The sequence below is a fragment of the Procambarus clarkii genome, chromosome 9 (assembly GCF_040958095.1).
Source record: "Procambarus clarkii isolate CNS0578487 chromosome 9, FALCON_Pclarkii_2.0, whole genome shotgun sequence".
Classification (NCBI taxonomy): Eukaryota; Metazoa; Arthropoda; class Malacostraca; order Decapoda; family Cambaridae; genus Procambarus; species Procambarus clarkii.
The window spans coordinates 32,543,413-32,571,380 of NC_091158.1; the positions used below are offsets into that span (position 1 = coordinate 32,543,413).

A 27,968-nucleotide genomic window follows, 5' to 3' on the forward strand; every position below is an offset into this window, starting at 1 on the left:
GTTGGCAACATAGAGGACACGGCAAACCTCCAATCAGATGTAGATCAGGTCTTTCTATGGGCTACAGAAAATAATATGGTGTTTAACGAGGATAAGTTCCAGCTCATGCGCTATGGAAATATTGAAAATATAAAAGCAGAAACCACGTACAAAACTCAGGCAAATCATAACATAGAAAGAAAAGGCAATGTAAAGGATCTGGGTGTACTCATGTCGGAAGACCTTACCTTTGAAGAACACAATAAAGTAGCCGTCACAACTGCAAGAAAAATGACAGGTTGGATAACAAGAACTTTTCACACTAGAGATGCTATACCGATGATGATACTTTTCAAAACGCTTGTGCTCTCCCGAGTGGAGTACTACTGCACAATGACAGCCCCTTTCAAAGCTGGAGAAATTGCTGACCTGGAGAGCGTGCAGAGATCAGAGATCCTTTACTGCTAGAATCCACTCAGTAAAACATCTAAATTACTGGGACCGACTAAAGAGCCTAAATCTGTACTCCCTTGAGCGCAGGCGGGAGAGGTACATAATAATTTACACGTGGAAAATATTAGAGGGGCTGGTCCCAAACCTGCACACAGAAATAACATCACATGAGACCAGAAGACATGGCAGGATGTGCAGAATACCCCCGTTGAAAAGCAGAGGTGCAACAGGTACTCTGAGAGAGAACCCTATCAACATCAGAGGCCCGAGACTGTTCAACACGCTTCCACAACACATAAGAGGCATAACTGGCCGACCACTCACAGTGTTCAAGAGAGAACTGGATAAGCACCTCCAAAGGCTACCTGATCAACCAGGCTGTGACTCATACGTCAGGATGCGAGCAGCTGCGTCTAACAGCCTGGTTGATCAGTCCAGCAACCAGGAGGCCTGGTCGACGACCGGGCCGCGGGGTCACTAAGCCCTGGAAGCACCTCAAGGTAACCTCAAGGTAACCAGCCCCCCTCTACTGGCAGGGGATTGGTTCTGGACCTGTAGCTCCAGCCCACCTTTACCTGTAGGGGTTGTTGCTGGACCTGTAACATCAGCCTCCCTCTACTGGCAGGGGAGGTTGGTGCTGGACCTGTAGCTCCAGCCCCCCTCTTCTTGCAGGGGTTTGCTGCTTGACCTGTAGCTCCAGCCTTCCCCCCCTCTCTTCTGGCAGGCGGTTGGTGCTGGACCTGTAGCTCCAGCCCCCCCACTTCTACTGGCAGGGGGTTGGTGCTGGACCTGTATCTCCATTCCCCCTCTACTGGCAGGGGGTTGGTGCTGAACCTGTAGCTACAGCCCCCCTCTACTGGAAGGGGGTTGGTCCTGGACCTGTAGCTCCAGCCCTCCCACCCTCTACTGACAGGGGTTGATTCTGGACCTGTAGCTCCTGCCCCCCCCCCCTCTACTGGCAGGGGGTTGGTGCTGGACCTGTAGCTCCTGCCCCCCCCTCCTTACTGGCTGCGGGTTGGTTCTGGACCTGTAGCTCCAGCCCCCTTCTACTGGCAGGGGGTTGATTCTGGACCTGTAGCTCCAGCCCCCTTCTACTGGCAGGGGGTTGATTCTGGACCTGTAGCTCCAGCCCCACCACTCTACTGGCAGGGGGATGGTGCTGGACCTGTAGCTCCTGCCCCCTCTACTGGCAGGAAGTTGGTTCAGGACCTGTAGCTCCAGCCGCCCCACCCCCACTCTACTGGCCGGGGATTGGTTCTGAACCTGTAGCTCCAGCCCCCCCTCTACTAGCATGGGGTTGGTGTTGGACCTGTACGTCCAGCCACCCTCTACTGGCAGGCGGTTCGTGCTGGACCTGTAGCTCCACCCCCCTTCTTACTGGCTGGGGGTTGGTTCTGGACCTGTAGCTCCAGCCCCCTTCTACTGGCAGGGGGTTGATTCTGGACCTGTAGCTCCAGCCCCACCACTCTACTGGCAGGGGGGGTTGGTGCTGGACCTGTAACTCCAGCACCCCTCTACTGGCAGGGGGTTGGTGCTGGACCTGTAGCTACAGCCCCTCTCTACTGGCAGGGGGTTGGTGCTGGACCTGTAGCTCCAGCCCCCCTCTACTGGCAGGGGGTTGGTGCTGGACCTGTAGCTCCAGCCCCCCCTCTACTGGCAGGGGGTTGGTGCTGGACCTGTAGCTCCAGCCCCCCTCTACTGGCAGGGGGTTGGTGCTGGACCTGTAGCTCCAGCCCCCTCTACTGGCATGGAGGTTGGTGCAGGCATTGTCTGGGAGTTTGTTGGCAGTTTTTAGGCTTCAGTCTCTTCGAACCCATCAGTGGTCTGTTTTGGTCCACTGTCTTTCTGGATGCTTTCCCAGTTGGTTGGTGGAGTGCCACCCACTCTTTGAGCCTCTGTGAGGGGGCCAGGATCCCGGGTTCAATAGAGGATCACAGGCTCAATCACCATGCAGGACAGAAATGGTTCACATGTTTCCTTTCACCTGTTGGGCCTGTTCACCTACCAGTAAATATTTATCCCAGAGGTAGGAAACTATTGTATATTACGGAAAGTCAGCAATTGACCTTGGGGAACCTCGATAAACCTAAAAACAGGCTTCCTCTCCTCAAAACGCAACTCAATATCTTGTCATATGATGTATGAGAGAAAATAAAAAACTTACTGTTAATTGCTTCTGGGGGATCTCTCCAGTGATTTCCTGAACTTTATTCATGATGCTGGAGGCTCTCTCTCCCAGGTGTACGGGGTCAGCTGTGGCACCTGTGTCTGTGGTCATCATCTCCAGGGCCTCCCTGATGGTCTCCTGCACCTGTCATTACCAACACAAACATTAATGGTGGAGGCTGAGTCTCCCAGGTGTACGGGGTCAGCTGTGGCACCTGTCTCTGTGGTCATCATCTCCAGGGCCTCCCTGATGGTCTCCTGCACCTGTCATTACCAACACAAACATTAATGGTGGAGGCTGAGTCTCCCAGGTGTACGGGGTCAGCTGTGGCACCTGTCTCTGTGATCATCATCTCCAGGGCCTCCCTGATGGTCTCCTGCACCTGTCATTACCAACACAAACATTAATAATAATAATCTATAATAATAATAATCTTTATTTAGGTAAGGTACATGCATAAAGAGATTTACAAAGTTTGTTGGCTTTATAGATAGAGCTAGTACATACAATGCCTAAAGCCACTATTACGCAAAGCGTTTCGGGCAGAAACGTCAATTATTGTCATAATTAATGGTGGAGGCTGAGTCTCCCAGATGTACAAGGTCAGCTGTGGCACCTGTCTCTGTGGTCATCATCTCCAGGGCCTCCCTGATGGTCTCCTGCACCTGTCATTACCAACACAAACATTAATGGTGGAACCTGGACTATAATGAAGCATCAGGCTCTGAGTAAAGTAACTGGACTATAATGAAGCATCAGGCTATGAGTAAAGTAACTGGACTATAATGAAGCATCTGGCTCTGAGTAAAGTAACTGGACTATAATGAAGTATCAGGCTCTGAGTAAAGTAATTTGACAATATAAGTAATGTTTCTCTACACTGACCACAGTGTAGAGAAACACCAAGATGACAGTTGACTTTATTAATAAAAATGTTTCAGGTGATAAAGCAAAAAGTTTCCTATCTATAAAGTCTACTCTCATCTTGATGTGTGTCCATGTCAAAAGTGTTTATATAGAGGCAATACTACACTCAGTTGGGTGAGAACAATGTGACCTTCAACTGCGTACCTTCACTGAGGTGTGGACAGTCTTGACATTTGGGAAGAGTTCCTGGCACTTCTTGAGCCAATTTTCTACCTCCATGTTGCATTGGTCAACTTCATTGATGGTCATGAATACTTCCTGTGCTGTGTTGACTGTGTCGAGGCTCCCCAACATGGCCTGCAGCTGAATCTTCCCTTCCTCTCCTTGTGTTGTCATATCCACCACACTGGTATCCTCCAGTTCCAAGAGCTTCATTGCTGACTTATTCTGCTCCACCAGAGCATAGAGTACAATACAATACAACAACAATACAATTTTATTTAGGTAAGGTACATACATACAATAAATATTTACAAGGATTGTTTGACTTATAGGTATAGCTAGTACATACAATGCCTAAAGCCACTATTACGCAAAGCGTTTCGGGCATCTGTTCCAGGAGTCTGTCCTGGAGCTGGAGGTGGTGAGTCTTCCAGTCCCCCAGCTGCCCCCGGTACTCCCCCAGCTGGGACAATACCTCTTCACAGCTAGTAATGAGGCTGCTGATGCTGCTCTTCTGCTCCTCCACCATGGAATGTAACTTCTTGCTGATTCCTCTTGCAGGAGCTTTAATGGGTTTTGCTGTTAACGTTTTCTCTGGTACAACCTCGATACCTTTTAGTTTTCTGATAAGGGCCTCCATACCATAATTAATTGGGAACTGAGTAGCAGCTGTGGCAGCGTGCTCGGCACGGCAGCTGGGGCAGGTCAGCTGCCCATTCTTGATAGCATTGTCAATACACTGGGAGCAGAATGTGTGGTCGCACGGCAGTGTGCGAGGCCGTAGCTGATTGTCATCATAATTGTTAAAACACACTGAACATTCCTCTGGGTTGTTATCCTGTGGAAAAAAATATTTGGTTAAGCTAGAAGAATTTACAACAAAAAGCAATACAGGCATACCTCAGTTTAAGAGTTTAATTGGTTCCTGGAGACGCCTCGTATTCCGAAGCTAATTTCCCCATAAGAAATAAAGGGAAATGAATTAATCCGTTCCTGACTACCCCAAAAACCCCACATCAAACTAAATTTTTATACCTAATTCATCTAAATATACCTACAAAACTATGTTCAAGTTATTACTTACCTTGCTGTTGAATGCTGTAGGCGTATGGAAGATGGTGAGGAGGGGGGAGGAGGAAAGGAGTTACTGTTTGGAAGGGGAGTTACTGTTCCCTTCCATTATCACATCAGGCAGTGAAGACCTTTCTGGTGTGCTCTCCCTGAGACGTTTTATCTGAGTGCCACTAGGTTCTGGTTGAGGCTCACTGCTCAATTTCCTCACCACAAATCTGTCCAAACCCTGGCTTTCTCACAAATCATGGCCTCCAAAACACTATCACCCCTTAACTCCTTGTCGTGTATCCAAATTAATAACAACTTTTCCACTTCTTCAAGTATTTGTGGTCTTTGTTTCGTTATTGTTCTGACTCCTTTTGCCACTTTAGCACTCATTATCTCATTTTTCTTCTTAAGTATAGTGCATATTGTTGATGTGGCTTTGTTGTACTGCCTACAAAGTTCAACAACACGTGTACCATCCTCATGCTTCCGAATGATCTCTTGTTTCTCCTCTATTGTCATCATCACATGGGCTTTCTGGCCTTTATCCTTACCACTGGCTTTCTTGGGACCCATGGTGAGATATATAATAACAAATTGTATAGTCAAATCACCAAAAATCCAACAAAACACTGAAAATCCGCGAGAAGAATTGATGTGGGGTAGTCACTGGGCGCGAGACAATGGTAAACTGAGGGGCGGAGGGGTGGAGGGGCGACGATCGCCGAACCACCACGCGCTGGGTCGGCCTGTACGCGTATCAACAAACTCGTGTCCCAAGGTAACCCTCGCGTTCCGAGACATATTTTTCGAGGAAATCCTGCTCGTATTCCGAAAAACTCGCATACAGGGACACTCGTATTCCGAGGTACCACTGTATTACAGTATTGTACTGTATTTACCAATACAAATTACATAATATTTACATAATTTCTTTGTACAGAGGAGCCTCAGTGTTTGCACTGCTAATAATTCGCACTTTTTGGTATTCAGACGCTGTGTTCATGTTTGGTATTCGTCTGTTTGCTCGGCATTCAGATGTAAACACGCGTCCCCTGATGCATCAGTTTCACCATAGCTGTTGTTCAGTGCACAACCTACTACACTTTTCTCTTGGATATTTTTTATATTCTTATTGTAAATAAGTCACCATGACACCTATGAAAGTTTGTGATATGAGCCTAGCAAAAAGAAAAACGGTTAGAATCATGATACAGATGAAGAAAGAACTCACAGCTAAATATGAGAGTGGTACCTGAGTGTCAGCTCTTGTTACAGAGTTTGTTGTGCCTAAATCTAGTTCTCTATTAAAAGAAATGTGTGCAAAATGAGGGAAAGTGTAAACCTTTTCTTGAAATTATCACCTTGAAAAACTGTGTTACAAATCTGTTGAATGACAATGCTATGTCTCACTTTAAAAACATTTTAATGCACAGGCAAAAACAATCATCCTTGGACAAGTTTCTTGTAAGAAATGCATTCAGTGAGTGTATTGAGGGAAACAGAAAAAGACAGAAAAGAGAAAGAACATCTGAAGCACAACTTCCAGAAGTTTTAATGTTAGGGAACTCCCCTGCCAAAGAACATCTCTCTTCCTCTGCCTCACTAGTTTCCACATATGCCATCAACTCTCTGAAGTACAGGTAAAGTGTAGTGTGTTAGCATTTATTCCATTTAATTATTGTATAACTATACAGTATTTATTTTTGTGGTTTGGAACTGATTAATCCAATATACATTATTCCTTACGACCTGTACTTGGCCTCACGTTGCTGTAGCTCAGCAACACATGTGCGTTGTTGAGCCACAGCAACCTTTCCTGTCTCCCAGTCTTCCCCACCATTCCCCGGTCCCATCATCCTCCCAACCATTCCCCACTTCCCCGTCCCCTAGTCATCCCCACCATCTCCTCCTCCTAACCATTCCCCACTCCACCATCCCTTCGGCCTCCTAACCATCTCTCACTCCCCCATCAACTCATCCGCCCGACAATTCCCCCCCTCCCTTGTCCCCCTCATCCTCTTCACCATCACCCACTCCCCCTGTCCCCTTGTGCTCCCCACCATTCTCCATTCCCCGGTCCCCACATCACCATCCCCTCATCCTTCCCATCATTACCCCCCCCCCCCACTCCCGTCCCCTCGTCCTCCCCACCTTTCCCCACTCCCTCGTCTTATGCATTCCCAAATGATCTGATGTTCCCATTAGAAAATTGGGAACATCAAATGATCTGATGTTCCCATCACTGAAATATAAGAAAAACAGTTAAAAAACAAAACAAAATAAAAAAACAAAAAAACAAAAACAATCTACACTCACAAAATTTATGGTATGATAAAAACACAGCTCAATTCCAATGCCATGTCACACAAAATAATTACTGTAGACACTCAATTATCCGGGATTCGAATATCCGGAAAAACACCCTTATACGGTCAAAATCGTGACCGGATAAAGTTATCTCAATATCCGGCCGAAATGTCCATAGGAGCCGGGAAAATCAGGAGTTTGTCCGGATAAAAATCTGGGCCGGTTAACTTGCTGCCGATATTGCAATATCCAGACAGTCAGCCAGACAAAGAGTGAATTTTCTGGATATGAAAGCCAGGCTGCGGGCCGTACCATATTAATCCAGTACCGCTGTGGCTCGAGGCGCATGGTGTAGGAGGGGTGGGATGGGTGGTTGGTATCGGGAGATAGGGGAGCGTTGGGAGGGATAACCTGGGGGGATAAGGGGGATGTGGAGTGGCCTATACACTACGGTACAGTAATTACCATTAATTTTAGAACAATTCATCATAGCCAAAAACAAAAGAAATACTAGAATACTAAATATTTTTTCCAGTGTTCTGACATCAATTTTTGTGTTACGTCTTTCATTTTGGTATCAAATTGTGCGCAATTTAAAGGGGCATATTTTAAAACTAATCCCATAATAATAAAACAATAAATAGAATTTTAACAAATATTTTAACTTTTGGACACTTTTTAACGCTCGTCACCACAAAATTATTTATATCTTTCCAGTGTTCTGACAACAATTTTCATGTGACGTCTTTCATTTTGGTATCAAATTGTGTGCAATCTAAAGGCGCTCATTTTGAAATCACACCCAGATTGATCAGTTAAAATTTTAATTTTTAACAAATATTTTAATGGATGATTTCAGACCGCATCATCCGAGACGGCCCAGGAGAAAAACGGATGTCACTGGAAAGCGACATCGAAGCGTGAAAGTGATAATTATTAATACACTCACCAACACAGGTTAGTGACAACTGTTATGAGCCACCAGTCCCTCATAATATCCACCCCACCCAGTATGAGTTATAGTATTCCATATTTATACCCTGTTTGGACTACCTTATAACCCATTAATATGCAATACAGCATGTGTAGTTAGGTAGGTAGTACTGAATTTATAAGTGTTTCAGGTTCTCCAGACAACAGTATCAACAAAAACTTCATGATTTGCTCATCATCAGCTCTACTGAACTGCCTGAAGAACAAAAAGGTCAAAACTGTTCAAGTGTAGCCCATCAACTGATTACATCAGAGATAAACTTTAATGATACTATTAAATCTATCAGAATAGATAAAAACAATCACCACAGCACCAGGCAGATGCTCACTAAACTAGCTTATCCCAATGATAAGTAAGACCTCATTCAATCAGCTACAAATATAAAACCAATCTTTATATTAATGAGTGCCTTACCAAGCAGCGTTGATCCTTCTCTACAGACTGCGTGGGAGGCCCCAATTACCCAGCGGTCACCATGGCGAACGCATGGCCAAACACCTGCTGAGCACGCACCACGCAATCACTTACTCAAGAGCAAATAACTAGTGAATTATTTTCTGATGGTGAGGAAAGTGATTTTTGATGACCCTGACATTGATAAGGACTACAAACAATTGTCCGATGATAGTAGCACAGACAGTGAATATGAGATACAGTACAGTCTCCTCCCATGGCGAGGCCTACATGCTCACCCGTGCCTCCTCGCCCAGTGTCTACTCCAATTCACCCACGATCACACAGTACTTGTGCTTATTTAGAGTATGAGGATATTTTGGGCGATGAGTCAGAGGAAGGTGACTCATTTTCTGGTTTTAGTGAAGTGGATTCAGAGCATAGTGTTACCGTGCCTGTTGCTAGTACCAGTGGTGATACCGGGCGAGAATTTGTCGCGTCAGCAGCGTCTCGCCCAGCCAAACGCCGCCGCATGGCACCACATGAGGAACCAAGACCCTCATGTTCACGTGATTTCACCTCACGTTCACATAGCGCCCGTACTTTGCATAGACGGACTTTAGCTCCTGGTCCACGGTGTGCAACGCTTCCTCGCTGTCGAGCTGTTGCGTCTCGCAGGACAGCAGGTGTACTTGTGTGGAGTGATGGTGATGATTTTATTCCTCTAATTCCTGCCTTTGACAATAAAGAAGTTGGGATTACAGACCTTTTCCCTGATAATGGTGAGGACATGTGTGAAATAGATTACTTTACAGCATTTTATGATGAGCCGCTCATGGAATATAATGTACACCAAATGAACCTTCATGCGACTCATCTCATTGGAAAAGAGATAACAGAATATTCACAATTGCAGCGTTGGAAAATCACTACTGTAGGTGAAATGTATATATTTTTGGCAATATGTATGTTGATGAAACATTGTGTCAAACATGCTATCACAGATTATTGGAACAAAGACCAGACTATTCCAACACCTGTCTTCAGGAAATATATGTCCCGAGACAGGTTTCAGATACTCTTCAGGTGTCTTCATTTTGCAAGTAATGACGACCGGACAGAGGATGATAGACTTTGGAGAGTCAGGCACTATATGAATGAAGCGATTGGTAAGTTCAGAGATTTCTACATACAGTACCAGCACAGAAGCTGGTGATTGACGATTCCCTTGTGCTTTTCAGAGGACATGTTCCATTCATGCAGTATATTCCCTCCAAACGCAACAAATTTGGATTGAAATTCTTTGTTTTTTGTGACTGTGAAACAGGATATGTGTTACACACGATTCTGTATTCTGCTAGCGATGTAGACATTCTCGGTAACGACCAACATGGTTTCTCGGGTAGTGTGGTAAAGTCACTGATGGCACCATGGATGAACAAGGGCCACATTTTATACACGGATAACTGCTATACAAGTCCTTTGCAAGTTAGGTTCTTGATTTAAAATAGAACTGGATTGTTCGGCACAGTAAAGCCAAGAAGAAGGGAAATGCCAGTGTTTGACAATAAACTTGAAGTTGGTGACTGCCAACTAAGAAAAAGTGATCAAATACGCTCAGTTAGGTGGAAAGACAAGAGAGAAGAGAACTTGCTGACAACCATTCATGATAGTACAATGGTGAACATTGGCAAGGTGAACCGAGTAACGCAAGAACCAATAAGCCAAATTGTGTTCTTGACTATAATATCAACATGCGTTTGGTTGATAAATCTGACATGATGGTGGGCACTGTCGAGTGTGTGCTGAAAATATTGAAGTGGACGAAAAGTGTTTTTCGATGTGTTGACATAAGCATGCTGAACAGCTATAATATGTATCTGGTGAAAACTGGACATAAACCAAGTTTCCGTTCGTTTGCTTTTACACTTGGGACAGTTATTAGCAAAGTTTGGCAAAGATGTTCCTGGCATACAAAGACCCATCATGAACCCAGTGTTGCAGCATGCTGCTACACCCAGGCTCGCTCACACGGAGTGCTTTCAAGCACACAGACTAAAACATTTGCCACCAGCTGGAAAGCGTGCAATAGGCCAACGTGATTGCTTAGTTTGTAGAACAAAAAAAAAGAGATCAGAAATGTAAACTTATGCAAACATGGTGTGAAGCGTGTGCAGTTCCATTATGTGCTGTCAACTGCTTCAATGCCTACCACTCTCTCCAAGACTTCTTAAAAGTGCAATAATATTGCAAAAACCTGTAAATAGTGCGTACATGTGCGTAAATATAATAATGAACAATGTGAATGCATATTATATTGGCATAATGGGAAAATATTTTTGTGCACATGTGTATACTCAATGTATGCAACATTTATTACCATTGAACATGAAGTAACATTATATGTAACACAATTAGTGAATAATATTTGTGATAAAATACGCCTAGACACTGTAAATAATGCAGCAAAAATAAATTTGTGGCAATTCTGACTGCTTGAGGACTGCGCGCAATGCCTCTAGGACGCACCTTGCATGAGCAAGCGTGCAGGGTGTGACGTCATCGCTCATATTGTCGGCTCATTTATGTCATTTGTAAGTACGATTAATTTTTTTCTCTCTCTCGTGGTCAGGGAACACAAATTAACAGGTTAGGAAGAATTTTTTTTTCTTTTTTGTTACACGCCTGTGGGTGACAAGGGACAAATAGCCCTTAGCAACAAACGGGTTAATACACTCAACATCACTGAGTCATGCCAATATGATTAATACACTCACCATCACTGGGTAATGACAATATAATTAATACACTCACCATCACTGGGTAATGACAATACCAACATTAATACACTAGTTAATGAAAATATCTTGATTAATACACTCACAATCACTGGTTATTGACATCATGATAAACACACACACTGGTAGTACAGTAAGAATAAAATTGTCCTTACCATCATTAATGGGCAAAAGTTGTGTTTGCTATCGTCCTGGGTAGCCGAGCAGAGACTGGAAGCAGTATTACCTGTTAAGGCAAAATAAAACAAATTTAAGGTTTCTATGACTAAATTTTCCCCACCAAAACATAGTAAATGTTTAGAATACATTAAATAATTTTTTTTAGGTATTGTGCTTTGAGCAAAAGTAAGGAGGGTGGCCAGGAGTAAGGAGGGTGGCCAGGAGTAAGGAGGGTGGCCAGGAGTAAGGAGGATGGGCAGGAGTAAGGAGGGTGGCCAGGAATAAGGAGGATGGGCAGGAGTAAGGAGGGTGGGCAGGAGAAAGGTGGGTGGGCAGGAAAGGGGAAGGGGGTATGGGCAGGTTCTCGGCTGCCTCCCCTCCCTCTCTCTAACAGCCTACAAAATACAAACCACATGCATTAACCCTAAAGCTGCTACAGCCTGGGCTGTAAAAGCTGGGGCTGGACAAAAAATATTTGAATTATGTGAAAATTAATATTAAATGTTAAACAAATCTCCAACTTATTGGCTTAAGCATCATGAAAGTTTCATTCAATATTTTCAGAAATGTATTTTAGACAATTTTTTTTAAAAGGGAGAATATTTTGTTGATAAGGAGAACAGCTCCTATTAACTGGAACTGATGGATAATGCAGTAATAAAGAGATGCAAGCACCTGTCCAATGTACAAAGAAGAAGAATAGTAGCAAGAAGTGTCCACAAAGTAGATATGCAGCTGGTGCCTGTATAGCATTGCTGAGTAATATATCATAATACCAATAATAATAAGTATGTTATCATGCTCTATTTTGTTAAATATCATAAAAATGCATTGCCTAATGTTAATATCTGTTACTTTCACCAATGTCCATTTTTTTTGTCTCCTTTGTTTATTATCTCATTTTGTTGTAACCTCTACATCCTGGAGAGTGCATACCCATCCCCTAACTATGTCAAGATAGAATGAAATTGATCACCAAATGAATCAGTCACAACTGGCAGAACTTGGGACTTTGAATTTTTTTTGACTGAGTTTTTCACAGATTTCAAATTCTATTTTCTTTTTCTCTTTAGTCGGTTTTGATGATTAGGGACCAGATTAGGGCTTTATCACTTTTATAAAGTATACATTTTTATCCTCTAAATCATTATAATTTTCCCTATATTTAGTTTTTTGGGGTGTTATTTTTTCTTAACATCATTTCAACACATATTGACCTACAACTTTCACATATTCGAGTACGAATGCCAAACAACGTTTATTAAAACATATACAGTGGTACCTCGGAATGCGATTGTCCCTGTATGCGAGGTTTTCGGAAGGCGAGCAGTATTTACTCCAAAAATTTGTCTCAGAAGGCGAGGGTTACTTTGGGACGCGAGTTTGTTGATACGCGTACAGGCCGACCTAGCGCGTGGTGGTTCGGCGATCGTCGCCCCTCCGCCCCGCCGCCCCTCAGTTTACCATTGTCTCGCGCTCAGTGACTACCCCCACATCAATTCTTCTCGCGGATTTTCAGTGTTTTGTTGGATTTTTGGTGATTTGTCTATACAATTTGTTATTATATATCTCACCATGGGTCCCAAGAAAGTCAGTGGTAAGGATAAAGGCCAGAAAGCTCATGTGAGGATGACAATAGAGGAGAAACAAGAGATCATTCGGAAGCATGAGAACGGTACACATGTTGTTGAACTTTGTTGGCAGTACAACAAAGCCACATCAACAATATGCACTATACTTAAGAAGAAAAATAAGATTATGGGTGCTAAAGTGGCAAAAGGAGTAAGAACATTAACGGCACAAAGACCACAAATACTTGAAGAAGTGGAAAAGTTGTTATTAATTTGGATACACGACAAGGAGTTGAGGGGTGATAGTGTTTCGGAGGCCATTATTTGTGAGAAAGCCAGGGTGTTGCACGAAGACCTTCTAAAGAATACCCCTGCAACGAGTGATGCAGATAAGAAAGAGTTTAAGGCAAGCAGGGGCTGGTTTGAAAAATTTAGAAAGAGAAGTGGTGTCCATAGTGTTACAAGGCATGGGGTTATGTGATGTGATTATAGAATGGGACTCCCCTTCCAAACAGTAACTCCTCTCCTCCTCCCCCCTCCTCACCATCTTCCATACGCCTACAGCACTCGACAGCAAGGTAAGTAATAACTGGAACACAGTTTTGTAGGTTTATTTAGATGAATTAGGTAAATTAGGTATAAAAATTTAGTTTGATGTGGGGTTTTTGGGGTAGTCAGGAACGGATTAATTCATTTCCCTTTATTTCTTATGGGGAAATTAACTTCGGAATGCGAGTTTTCGGAAGGCGAGGCGTCTCCAGGAACGGATTAAACTCTTATTCTGAGGTATGCCTGTAAGTAAATTAATGAATTAGAACTACCTTATTCATTGTTGATAACTTCAACTTCAATTATCTCAAACTTTGAGTCAGCTTCAAAAAATTCAGTTTCTGACTGATAACTGGTTGATGGGGTTCTGGGAGTTCTTCTACTCCCCCAAGTCCGGCCTGAGGCCAGGCTTGACTTGTGAACGTTTGATCCACCAGGCTGTTGCTTGTAGCGGCCCGCAGGCCCACATATCCAGTGAAGTGTTAAGTCTGTAGACACTAACAATGCTCTCTTCTGCCATGTGAGGGATTCTAATCATCCCATTGATTGGTCTTCCTCCAAAATAATCTTTCCTGCCTCTACTCTACACAAACGCCGTCTTGTTGAATCGGCTCTAATACACAATGTACCCAACATGAACTTGAGTCCTGACTTTGTTGCTGTGGACTCTTCCCTTTCACAGTATATACTCAAATGCTCTAATCTTTCTAACAAACGTGACCTTACATAAGCTTACCCTTTCCATTTACCTTTCTTTCTCTTTCCTTTCTTTCTCTTTTCTCTCTTTTTTCTGTTCATTGTCTTCTCCTACGTTCCCTTGCTTTCCTCTTCTCATTATTTTCTCCTTCTCTTTCGGTGGTTATAATAGGAACTGCCTCGTATGGGCCAATAGGCCCTCTGCAGTTCTTACTACTAGTCCCTCTACTACACCTTACTTTGCTCCTCATCTCTCGTGCCTATTTATTGCCTGTCTCTACTTCCTCATCACAATCGACTTGAGAATGGTCCAGGACGGACCGAAACGTCGTCATCCCTTCACATTCTAGTGTGTGGTCTTGTCATCATCCACCACCGCCCGGACTGATTCTCACCATTTTTACAAATAACGTTCACAGTTGTCTGTTCTACAATCCTATTAGAATGGATTTTTCACAAACCATAAACGTTTGTAGTTATCAATTTTTTTCTAAATTTGGCGCATAATTCAAATGCCACATTGACGATTTTTTTTACAGTAAACTAAACTGAATACATATACAGTATTCTAAATCTATGAAAATGAAGATCATATACTATTCTGAGAGCATAATAACACCAAATGAACAATTGGTGATAGTTTATATTTTTGCAGCTGATCTCAAAATCTGAAGTATTCAATATTCAATTTTATACAGTAATTATTTTTTATTTTCTTATTTTTCAAGTTACGTTTGTGATCATTTAGACAAAGTTGCAGGATTTGCTAGTATGCACAAAAAATTAGAAAGCATTAGAGCAAATTTGAGAAATTGAACTTTGCCATCAGGTCCTGTCGTATATGTATGCCATGCACAGCTTAAGGGTTAATACAGAACTGTACTGTATAAAATGCATAAAACTTCAAAACTAACAATATTTCACTAATTATAACAATATTAATATTTTAAATAAAATAACTTGTAACAGTCAATATGTACATTAAATTTTGAATATGCCTATAAAATAAGCACAGGTCATGTCAACACATTGGGCCTGGATGAGATGGCTGGCACCATGTGCTTCTCCTCTTCCTGGGGTAAAAACGTCGGGCTCACGCGCGAAGGATTTTGTGATAAATTTAACAATTTTTACTGTTTGAACTCATTTAATCTGTCAAGATGTTTCAGAGCAGCATTCATGGTATTGAAGGTATAAAACAAAAGAGAAAATATTTGTCAATTCATTAGAAAGTTGACTTGATAGAGAAAGCAGAGCGTGGATACTCTGTCACTCAACTCGCCCAAGAATTCAACATCGGTAAAGTTACAGTTTGTGATATAAAAAAGCAGAAGGATAATATTACGAAATTCTTTGCTCAAACTGATGCAATAGGCAACAGGAAAAATTGAGGCCTGCTAAGTATACGGATTTGGACTCGTCTGTATTTAAATGGTTTACACAGCATGGTGTGAGAGGAATTGCTGTTTCAGTTGATTCTATTAGAAATGCAGCTGAAAGACTTGCTGTAAAGTTAAACATAGACAATTTCAAGGCTAGCATTGAATGGGTATGTCGATTTAAAGAGAGGTATGACATCATTAACAAGAAAATTTGTGGCGAGACATTAAGTGCAGATGTTGGAAGTGCTAATGCATATAAGCATAAACTTTCTCAGCACATGATATCTAATAATCTAAGCTGGTTTTAAGTGTACAATGCAGATGTAACAGGCTTTAACTGGAAATGCCTTCAAAGAAACACTTTGGCCTTCAGGCTTGAGTAGAGTATTCCTAGTTGCAAGGTAAAGAAGGAAAGATTTTCAGCATTATTGTGCTGTAACACAGATGGCAGTCACCGAACAAAGTACGCAATTGTTGGGAAATCTGCCAACCTCAGAGCATTGAAAAACTGCATGAACAGACTACCTGTTATCTACTACAACACAAAAAATGCCTGGTTCACACAGATTATTTTTGAGGATTGGTTCCAGAATCACTTTTATAAATTAGTAAAAAAGCAGCAGATCAATGAGCGTAGAATTCATCCTGCTGAGGTAAAGGTGATGCTGTTGACAGATAATGCCCCAGCTCACCCCATTGCTAAATTAACATCGCCTGATGGCAAAATAACATGTATGGCTTTACCACCAAACACTATATCTGTAATACAACTCATGAATTAAGGGTTATCTATGCTCTCAAAAGGCTTTGTCTGGCTAATGTCTGAAACTAATGCCTGAGCTATGAATTTAGACATTATGGAAGTTCTGCTCTCTAAGGAAGACGAGATACTTAACCACTGCACTGCGCAACGAGCTTGTAGGCGCTCGACGGGTGGGGCGTAACACACCTCAGGGATCTTATAGGTATAGCGTATGATTCAAAACTCCCGCAGCTACATGGGGTTCACATCAGCCTCCTCAGGGCTCTTATAAACAGACGTCATTTAAAAAAAAAATCGTGGGCAACATTCCCGTGTGTAAGAGCCTCAGTACTGAGTGAGCAACCAAGGTTGGCGCACACAGCATGAGCTCACAGCACTGCTGTTCAGCTTGTGACCACAGCATTGCCAAATAATGTCAAAATATATATGTAACTGGTATTATTTAGCCATGATAGTATTACAGAAGAGCCTGAGTATGATAATGACTGTGTACAATGATCAAATGTCAGTGAATCAATGCTCTTCAGGATGTTCACAGCGCTAGCTACAGCACAACAGCATTATTTTGTCCATCTAGGAATCTTCAAACGACTTCATATGTTCCTTTACAAAATAAACGTGTGGTCTATTATTCATTTACAGGATTTAGTGACCAGGATTGTAATAATAGCAGGATTGTGGCGCTCTTATAAACAGACGTCATTTAAAAAAAAAATCGTGGGCAACATTCCCGGGTGTAAGAGCCTCAGTACTGAGTGAGCAACCAAGGCTGGTACACGCAACATGAGCTCACAGCACTGCTGTTCAGCTTGTGACCACAGCATTGCCAAATAATGTCAAAATATATATGTAACTGGTATTATTTAGCCATGATAGGACGATAATAGCAGGATTGTGGTGATAATTAGTGCTGTGCATAGTATTGTGGGAGGTGGAATTTTGGTGAGGGAGGGAATCGAGGTAGCGTCAGTGTGTGGCAGCCACTCTTGTTTTGCTCACCATACTAGCTTAGTGGTTCACTATGGTGAACACAAATGTAGATACATATATATAATGTGTGTGTATACAGTGTAATAACAGCAACAGGAGTATACTGGGAGGAACCATTTTGGTGAGGGAGGTGGCGTCGGACTCGTAGCGTTGTCGTCTGCTGTGTGACTTGTCATGCAGTGTATGGTGGCCACTGTTCTGTTTGGACATAATACGAGTTTAGTTGTATGGTTATGGTGAATAAAACATGTTGATATTTATACATAATGTGTGTAAATAGTGTAATAAAAACAATAACAGTATGGTGGGAGGAGGAATGTTGGCGAGTAAGGTGTTAGAGGAGTGAGGGAGGGCTGGCTGGCTGGGTGTGGCAGCTCAATCTTGTTTTTTGGGCTCACCATACGAACTTAGTGGTTCGTTATAGTGAACACATATATAAATGGTTATATACAATGTGTGTATATAGTGTAATAACAGCAAAAACACTGTTTGATCGTAGAACATAATATACACCTTACATCTTGTATAATCTATGATTGAACAACTGACCACTATCGTACCTTCCTCATAGCAAACATGGACATAACACCACCAGAAGCAAACTCTCATTCAGGCTGCACAGTGAATCAGCTGTAGGCAATCTCTCAAATGCACTTCACAATATTAACTGGGAATCTGAATTCAAGAATACACAGGATATCAACTCATTAACTAACCTCTTTCTCTCCAAAACTCTAAACCTCTACAATACTCACTGTCCCCTCCTTATCAAACAAGTAACTGACAAAAGAATAAACAATCCATGGCTCACAAGTGGCATACTTAAATCAATCAACAAAAAACTTGAATATGAAAAGAAATCTAGGATTGGCCTAGTTACAAAGGAAGTAGTTAAAAGGTACTCATCAGTGCTTACCAGTATCATAAGAAAAGCTAAACTTTCATATTATGAGAATAGATTCAAAGAAGCAAAAGGCAACATGAAAAACACATGGAAAACCATCTCTAATATCCTAGGAACAAAACGACACTCCCACAACCGGAAAATACTCTCTAAGGATAGCTACACAGTGTCAACTGATTTAAAAATGGCAAATGAATTTAATAGCTTCTTTTCATCGGTTGGTGCTAACCTTGCCAGTAAAATCCCACAGACTCAGACACATATCAATACATATCTCTCAGGCAGCTATCCAAACTCTCTTCTCTTTTCACCAGTCAGCCTGACAGATGTTGTGTCCATCATACACTCACTAAAAACCAAAGCTGGGAACATCAGTGAAATCCCATCCACTGTATGCAAGAGCGCCTCCCATGCCCTTGCGCCACCCATAGCTCTGCTGTTCAACAAATCCCTAGAGTGTCATACCTTCCCTGATATCCTTAAAAAAAGCAAGAGTAACACCAGTTCATAAAAGAGGCAATCCGGCAGACATAAACAATTATAGACCAATATCAAACCTACCCATACTATCAAAAATATTTGAAAAAATTATCTACAAACAGCTCTACTCCTACCTCGTAAAATTTGACATATTCAGCCCCTGTCAGTTTGGCTTCTGCTCCCAAAAGAGTACCAACGATACAATTATTAGTCTCCTTGATATAATTTACTCAGCCCTTGACAAAAATGAATTTCCGATTGGACTCTTCATTGACCTGAGAAAGGCCTTTGATACTGTTAATCACAACTACCTCTTACATAAACTTCGTCATTATGGTGTAACGGGGGGTGGGGGAAATAGCTCTCTTTAGTCCATTAGTTTGCCCCCCAGTTAGTCAACTATTCTAGTTTCCCCCAGAGTTCCTACTGCAACCTCTCTTGTTCAACACCTTGTAACCCAGGTATTTGATTACCTAGGTGCTACAACTACAAGGCACCGTAACTTGATCAGCTACCCGCAAACTCTAGAGAAACTCCAGAACCATTTCACTGCCACAAACGTATATGAGAACCAAAAGGAAAAAAATGGATAATGAAGTAATGAGTGAGGGTTTGGGGTGAGAGAGGTAGGGAGGTGGGAGGAGGGTTGTCAGTTGAAAGGGAGAGTTTGGAGAGGGGCGGAGGGAGAAGAGAGAGAGTACGGAGATGAGTGGAGGTAGAGGTAGAAGGGTAGGTAGGTAGAAGTACAAAAGTAGATAGTAGAAGTAGTAGTGCTGCCACCATCCATTCTAAACAGTACATACAAGACAAGGAATGGAACTTGTCTGTATCAAAAGATGTTATTAGCATGTCAACTGGAATCATGTTCCAAGCAAGATTCTTTAATCCCATAGTCTCAAGAGTACTCTACACTTTAGTTTGCATATTGTATCCAAAAATCCCAAATCTAGGAACAATTAAAATCAGATTAAAAATAAGTGAATTTCTCAATAAATTCATCAAGTATATTTAAAAGGATAGATATCATAATTCAAGCAAACAAACTGAAGGTTCACTATTAAATTACAAAGTGAGCCACTACCCAAGAATTTGAGACCATTACCACTGTCTGCCCCTGCTAGTCACACAACAATAGTAAACAGGACTAAGTCACCTTCCATGTTCAACTCACCAAGTGTCTGGCAATAGCTGGATAGAGAGGGAAGGGGGGACTGTAGTTGACAGGAACAGTCCCGCCCCGTCCGGCTGACAGCCTCCCTGGCTATGCTGTCCTCTGTTCTGCTCTGCTCGCTGTTCTCCTATTGTTTATCCTCCCGAATCTACAGCTCTCCGAGTATATATTGGGAAACCTAGTAGCTAACTCTGCCCACAAGTAGATAGCCCCAGGCACTCTACCAAGCCACACCTAAAACTGGCGGCTTGTTTGAAGGCTATCAGGCTACAATTATCAGATTAGCAGAAGCAAGGTGAAATTTGCTTGAGCTGACCTCAGGTCAACTTGAGGTCATTAATGCTTAGAGGTGTGAGTTTCAGGCCGACTGAATGGCGCCTTTCAAATCCTTGTCTGTGACTCATGAACTATTTTATATATATATATATATATATATATATATATATATATATATATATATATATATATATATATATATATATATATATATATATATATATATATATATGCAAACAAGCCTGAATGGTCCCCAGGACTATATACAACTGAAAACTCACACCCCAGAAGTGACTCGAACCCATACTCCCACAACTGGTATGTACAGGGACGCCTTAATCCGCTTGACCATCACGACCGGACATAAGGAAGTGATAGCCGAGGCTATATGAACCACTTCCCCGCCGGCACTCGGATGGTAATCTTGGGCATAGCATTTTATCAAATCACCTCATTCTTTGGGGCACACGTGAGGAACACAAATGCAAACAAGCCTGAATGGGGTGTGAGTTTTCAGTTATATATATATATATATATATATATATATATATATATATATATATATATATATATATATATATACAGTGGAACCTCGATTAACGAGTGGCTCTATTAATGGGTTTTTCCAGTAACGAGCATGCCACTCGCAGCAAATTTGTCTCTATTGACGAGCTCGCCTCTATTAACGAGCAAAACCACATGGTGCTACCTAGCATCTCGCGGGTTCTCGCAAATTCTCGGACGCCTCCGACGCCAGTGTTGTTGTTTTTTCGCACACGACAAGCATCCCTCTGGATTTATTTGAGTTTTTCTTTGCGTTTTTAGTGGTTTTGCGACTACAATTTGTAACACACGATGTCTCCAAAGAAGCTGCTTGCTAAAGATAGTGTTGTCAAGAGGAAGAAAGACACAATTACTGTGGATTTAAAGAAGGAAATTATAGCAAAGCATGAGTGTGGTGTCTGTGTGACTGATCTCACAAGGGAGTATGGCAGGTCCTCATCAACAATTTACACCATTAGTAAGGGAATGAGGAGGTAAGGGAGGATGCTGCCTCTTCCACTGAGATCAGGGAAGTGTTTGGAATGTTTGAAAAGGTGAACACATTCTTGGAAAAGCTGCCCTGATAAAGCAGTGACAACCCAGTGTGTGAAAATGTTTAATTAATTTATCACTTTGTGATAACACTTTGTGAAAGTGTTATCACTTTTGCAGGTATATGTCGCTTGAACGTGACACTTTTTTCTCTTGAATGCACCCAAACACCACACTCAAGCGTCATTTGAGCAAATATTTCTATAAAATCCAATTCTTATCTGATCGACTTGGGGATTGTATAAATGTTTGCCATGAAATTTCCGTTTTCTCTAATAACCACATTGCCTATTTGGGAGAACGGCATTGTATTGTATCTTTGTGGTAAGACCATTATATTGTTGACACAACGAGTGTAATCAACGTAGTTTGTTATTTGGTGCTGGTCTAACGCATCCTTGTGTGACATTTGAAATGAAATTTGGGTGAAATTCCCAAGAAGAGAGAGTCCGCCTGACTCAGAGGTGGATTCTCTTTCCACACCATAACCCCTCTCCTCCTTTCCACCTCTCCATCGTCTCCCTGAAGCCAGCAACTACTCTTCATAAGGTAAAGTAAACATTAAAACAGTACAACAAAACATTTATAATTACATGTGCAGTATTATATTTACATAAAAAAAAGTCATACAAGTATGGAAGTTTTTGGGAGTGGAACGGATTAAATTTATTTCCTTTATTTTAAATGGGCAAATTTGTTTCTTAAGACGAGTTTTCCAGGTAACGAGCTCGGTGCCAGAACGGATTAAACTCGTTAATAGAGGTTCCACTGTATATATTAAATACAACAAAACAAAACACCTTTACAGTTTTACAATGGAATCCGAGGCCATGCCCTGGACTATATCCAATCCCATCATAGTGATAGATACCAATGTGTAGCCATCAATGATATAACCTCTCCCACTCTACTAATAACTGTTGGAGTGCCACAGGGCAGCATCTTGGGACCTCTCCTATTTCTTATATACATCAATGATCTGCCTAATGTCTCTAACATTCTGAAACCTATATTGTTTGGTGATGATACTGCCCTCATCTATTCTAACCCCAACCTACATACACTAAATAATGTTGTTAATAATGAACTAAAAAAAGTCCACTTATGGATGTCAATCAACAAACTATCACTTAACATAGAAAAGACCTACTACATCTTATTTGGTAGCAAATCAACAAATGCAATTCAGCTTCAGATAGACAATGTTAACATTAGTAATAAAAATGATGGAAAGTTTCATGGCCTATTCCTAGACAAGAGACTCAACTTCAGCACCCACATACAACACATAACTAAGAAAGTCTAAAACAGTTGGTATACTCTCCAAAATCAGATATTATGTACCTAACTCTGCTCTCATCTCACTATATTATGCACTTATCTATCCCTATCTTAATTATGGTATCTGTGCATGGGGTTCAACCACTGCAAACCACCTCAAGTCCATCATTACCCAGCAAAAATCTGCTATCAGAATAATAACCAATTCTACTTTCAGACAACACTCAGCCCCCTTGTTTAACTCCCTAAACATGCTAAACATAATCTCACTCCACACATTCTCTTCTGTCAACTACATTTACAAAACCCTGTTCTTAAATGCAAATCATGTTCTGAAACTCTCCCTGGACAGATGTAATAGGACCCATTATCACCACACCAGAAATAAATATCTCTGTAAAATCCCCAGAGTCAAACTTAATCTGAGTAAACACACTATACAAATAAAGGGACCTAGTCTATGGAACTCACTCCCTAATGAATTGAAAAGCTGTCCAACTTTGGCGTCATTCAAAAACAAAACTAAAACGTACATAATTTCATCTTCATAGTTTTCTACCTTGTTGCTTTAAAATTGCACTGTATCTAGTGCTACCCAATCTCCCAATCTTGATGTACCCAATCCAAACAACTTTACCATTGTGATCATTGCTGTCTTCTTATATGTGCTATCAATTTGCTGTATCGTGCCTATTAATCTTTGTTTAAATTACCAATCAAGCTGTCAATGCAATCAATCATAGCTTTAATATACCAATGTGCTTTAATATACCTACTAATCTCTCTCATCTCATTTTTTTCTTGTAATGTATCTGTTATCATTTTATTAATTCTGCTAGAATTTACCTACTTAAAATTATCTGTTAGATTAAGGACCTGCCCGAAACGCTGTGCGTATTAGGGGCTTTACAAGATTGTAAATACCATGCTATGTATTCTCACAAACCCAATGTACCTTCTTGTATATAAATAAATAAATAAATAAATATATATATATATATATATAGATGTCACATATATAAGCCCCATAATTTTGAGCATAGCGATGAACCCCGAGCGCTCCATCGCCTAGTGCCCAAAATTTACTTAACTTCCCAGCTCCATCACGGCTAAAGTATGTCACATACAATATTTATTTTTTAGTTTCCCGTGATCAGAGACTTTATTTTAACATTAGAAGAGAAAAAAATTTTGCCAAGAATTTATTTCTTGCACACAGGGGGGTGCCATATTTGGAGCCCGAGCAACACAGTGACTAATAAGGATACAAAGTATGCTCTCGGACGCAAGTTCGAATCCTCGTCACGGCCCTTGTGGATTTGTTCATACAAAGGCTAGTAGAACACTAGAAAACTTCAAGAAATATTCAATTAAAGATGCAATTTACAACTAGGCCAAAGAATGGAGCGAGTTAAAGGTCACCACATTAAAGAATGCATGGAATAAAAATCTGAGTCCGGTACCTGGTTAGAATGAAGATTAAGATGGCTGATTTTGAGGGCTATGATAATGCGATTTTTGAGACATTCAGAGATGCATGTGAGGAAGATTTGCAACTTTCTGATGTGAATGCATGGTTAGATAATGATGCTGATGATCCAGGTTATGGTGAATTAACTGATGATGAGATTATCTAGTCTGTTACTGGTAGTAATGATGAAGATGTGGAAGAGGAAGATGATAGTGTTACCTATTCCATATGCTGCATCATTGCAAAAGGTTAATGATCTGCTTGATTTGGTTATTGTAACTGATAATGAAGAGCTGACAGATTATTACCTGCACCTAAAGGACATGAAAGATATTATAATGAAGCATACGACAAAGAAACAATCTAAGATTCCAAAGTTTTTGGTACGATTTCACAGTAGGCCTACAGGACCAGCACCCAGCAATAGCAAAGACTCACCTTCCGAGGATGCCCAGGCCACTGGACAAGCACCCAGCACTAGCAAGGACACACCTTCTGTGGATGCCCAGGCAACTGGACCAGCACCCAGCACTAGCAAGGACTCACCTTCCAAGGATGCCCAGGCAACTGGACCAGCACCCAGCACTAGCAAGGACACACCTTCCGAGGATGCCCAGGCAACTGGACCAGCACCCAGCACTAGCAAGGACTCACCTTCCAAGGATGTCCAGGCAAGTGGACCAGCACCCAGCACTAGCAAGAACTCACCTTCTAAGGATGCCCAGGCAACTGGACCAGCACCCAGCACTAGCAAGGACTCACCTTCTGAGGATGCCCAGGCAACTGGACCAGCACCCAGCACTAGCAAGGACACACCTGAGGATGCCCAGGCAACTAGACCAGCACCCAGCACTAGCAAGGACTCACCTTCCGAGGATGCCCAGGCAACTGGACCAGCACCCAGCACTAGCAAGGACTCACCTTCTGAGGATGCCCAGGCCACTAGACCAGCACCCAGCACTAGCCATAACTTACCTGGGAGTAACAATTGAGCTGTACAGCACAGTTCTAATGACATTAAATGTACAAAGTGTAGTTTATATGATATAAGTGTACTGCAGTAGTGTGATTCTAGGTCTGTACTTTATGTACAGACTGTAGTGTATAATGTACATTTGTTAGAAAAGTTACTGCTCTTTAAACAATTTATATTCATATGTGTGGCACTCTCAGGATATTAAGGCTAACAAAGTTTGCACTACAAAACTCATCTGGTAGGGTAAGTACAGTACTGTAGCATGCCATATCAATGTATTTCATTGCAATACAAATTCTTTATTATTTAAATTTTTCATAAGGCAAATGTGGACTGGCATATGCATTAATGTGATTGTATTTTTTATTTATTTTTTTTTGGGGGGGAAGGGAATTGCTGGGGGCCGAACGGATGGAATGAATTCCACACTGGAATGAATCGGCTATGCCCCATATAGTTCATTCAAGCGAGGACACACATTTAATTTCTACATTTACTGTCTACATTTAATGTCATCTAATTTCATGCATTTCTTTGATAAAGTGTTTACTCGTGTCCTTTATGATCTTGGTTATTTGAAACTGTTGGCCAAATTAACCTTAAATTATAGTATGTTACTCTATGTTCTGATATGTTCAAAGAAAATGTTATGAGGAATAGTTCACTTGCTTTCCTAAATTACACCTTGTATTTCCATTCTATAATTAATGTAAATAAACTACTGTACTGTTGCTAGAACTACTGACTCCATAATGTAATAGTCTATGCTTGTCATCCTTAAGTATCACCTTCTTTGTATTAATTTTTTATTTTCCTTGAACATTCTCATTGTTAGCTTACTTCTCTAATAGTATTAAGTGTTTTATCCCGTCACAACTTTAATTAAAAAATTTCTATATTATTATTAATTTTGCCCGAAACGCTTTGCGTAATTGTGGCTTCATTAGTATGTGTAACTTCTGTCCCTTCAGTTGAACAATATTCTTATGTTCTTTGTACACACAATCTTTTGAATAAATAATATTATTATTATTAATATTTACACAGAAAATCACACTAAAGTGATATACATCAATGAGAAAATTCACTCGGGCTGTGAGGCGATGCGAACCTGCAATGTTTGCATTACCTCACAGCCTCAGTGGATTGTTCATTGATGTATATCTCCTTAGTGCTACTTTCTGTGTATCTGAAGTTGTGCATACAATGTTGAACTACAGTACTTTATCCATGCTTGGGGGTCTTACATAAAACTTGGACTGGCTTCAGGACTGTGATATTAGGATATCAGACTTCCTGTGATATTAGTAGAAATCCGATTGTAAGAAAGTCAGTGGTGGTACAGTGGTAGAGTATGCAGCTGGCAATGCCTTGGTCATGGGTTTGCAACACCACACAGTCCCAGTGGAATTTCTCATTATTATTATTATTATTATAAAAGTTATCATTATTCGATAGGCCAATGTCCACACCCCAACAATGCCATTGGCATATAATTTACCCCAACAATTCTATTGGCCTACATCTACACCTCCAACAATTCCATAGTCCTATTTCCATACCCCAACATTTTTGTTGAAGAAAAAAAAAATGCTGTTTGTTGACCAACTTGTATATTGACTATTTTCTATCATGTTCCCCCCCTTTTTTCATCTTTTATTATTTTTATTTTTTTCTTTCAATGCAATTATACTTTAAGCTTAATTACTATTAAGTTTTAGTCTAAGTGTTTTTTTTTCCCCACCTCACCTTGCCCGAAACGCTATGCATACTAGTGGCTTTAGGTATTGTATGTACTACCTCTATCTTTAAATCAAACAGAATGTTTGTACTGTAACTCTGCAACTATGTACAGTATGTACTTTTCTTAAATAAATTTTTATTATTTTTATTATTAACAATTGTATGTTGGGGGTGTAAGACAATGGTGGAGCAGAAAGCTCAGTACTCACTTCCCCCCTTCAGAGCAGGAGAGATTGCTGAAATAGAGGGAATACAGAGAACATATACGGCACGCATTATTGAGATAAAACACCTAAATTATTGGGATCGTCTCAAAGCTCTCCGAATGTACTCTCTAGAAAGGAGACGAGAGATACCAAATAATATACACCTGGAAAATACTGGAGGGCCAGGTCCCAAATCTACACAGTAAAATAACTGGAGTGAATGATATGGAAGAAACTGCAGGATTGAACCAGTGAAGAGCAGAGGTGCCATAGGCACAATGAGAGAACATAAGAACATAAGAGCAAAGGCAACTGCAGACGGCCTATTGGCCCATACGAGGCAGATCCTATCTATAAACACCCAATCCCACTCATTTACATGTCCAACCCGCGCTTGAAACAATCGTGGGACCCCACCTCCACCACGTTACGCGGTAATTGGTTCCACAAATCAACAATCAACAACCCTGTTACCGAACCAGTATTTACCCAAGTCTTTCCTAAATCTAAATTTATCCAATTTATACCCATTGTTTTGTGTTCTGTCTTGTGCTGATACTTTTCATACCCTATTAATATCCCCTTTGTTGTGTCCATTCATCCACTTGTAAACCTCTATCATGTCACCCCTAACTCTTCGCTGTATAAACATCAGAGGTCCGTGGTTGTTCAACGTTCTCCCAGTGACTATAAAAAATATTGCCGGAACAACCGTGGACATCTTCAAGAGAAAACTGGACTGTTTTCTAAGAGAAGTTCCGGATCAGCCAGGCTGTGGTGGGTATGTGGCCCTGCGGGCCGCTCCAAGCAACAGCCTGGTGGACCAAACTTTCACAAGTCGAGCCTGGCCTTGGGCCGGGCTTGGGAAGTAGAAGAACTCCCAGAACCCCATCAAGCAGGTATCAAGCAGGTAATGCACTCCAGTACTTACGAGGATGATGAGAGTGCGAGGAACAAGTGGTCAGGTGGAGCCAGTGACTCCTTCCTTCAACAGTTTTGTCTCTCCCTCGTGG

The 27,968-nt window shown here is 41.4% G+C and overlaps 2 protein-coding genes across 2 annotated transcripts in view; both read right to left on the reverse strand.

Annotated features, from left to right (window-relative positions):
- Window positions 1-3,901, reverse strand: part of LOC123765938 (peptidyl-prolyl cis-trans isomerase G-like) — a 39,140-nt gene extending 35,239 nt beyond the window's left edge. Inside the window, exon 1 of the mRNA XM_069321431.1 lies at window positions 3,671-3,901. Coding sequence (XP_069177532.1) covers window positions 3,671-3,901 — 231 coding nt within the window. The remainder of the gene's footprint in view (window positions 1-3,670) is intronic.
- Window positions 3,534-27,968, reverse strand: LOC123765939 (E3 ubiquitin-protein ligase SH3RF1-like). The gene is made up of 3 exons (XM_045754801.2): window positions 27,887-27,968; window positions 11,398-11,468; window positions 3,534-4,526 (listed from the first exon to the last, which is right to left on the reverse strand). The coding sequence occupies exons 2-3, from the start codon at window positions 11,401-11,403 to the stop codon at window positions 3,963-3,965; spliced, it is 570 nt and encodes a 189-aa protein (XP_045610757.2). The 5' UTR covers window positions 11,404-11,468; window positions 27,887-27,968; the 3' UTR covers window positions 3,534-3,962.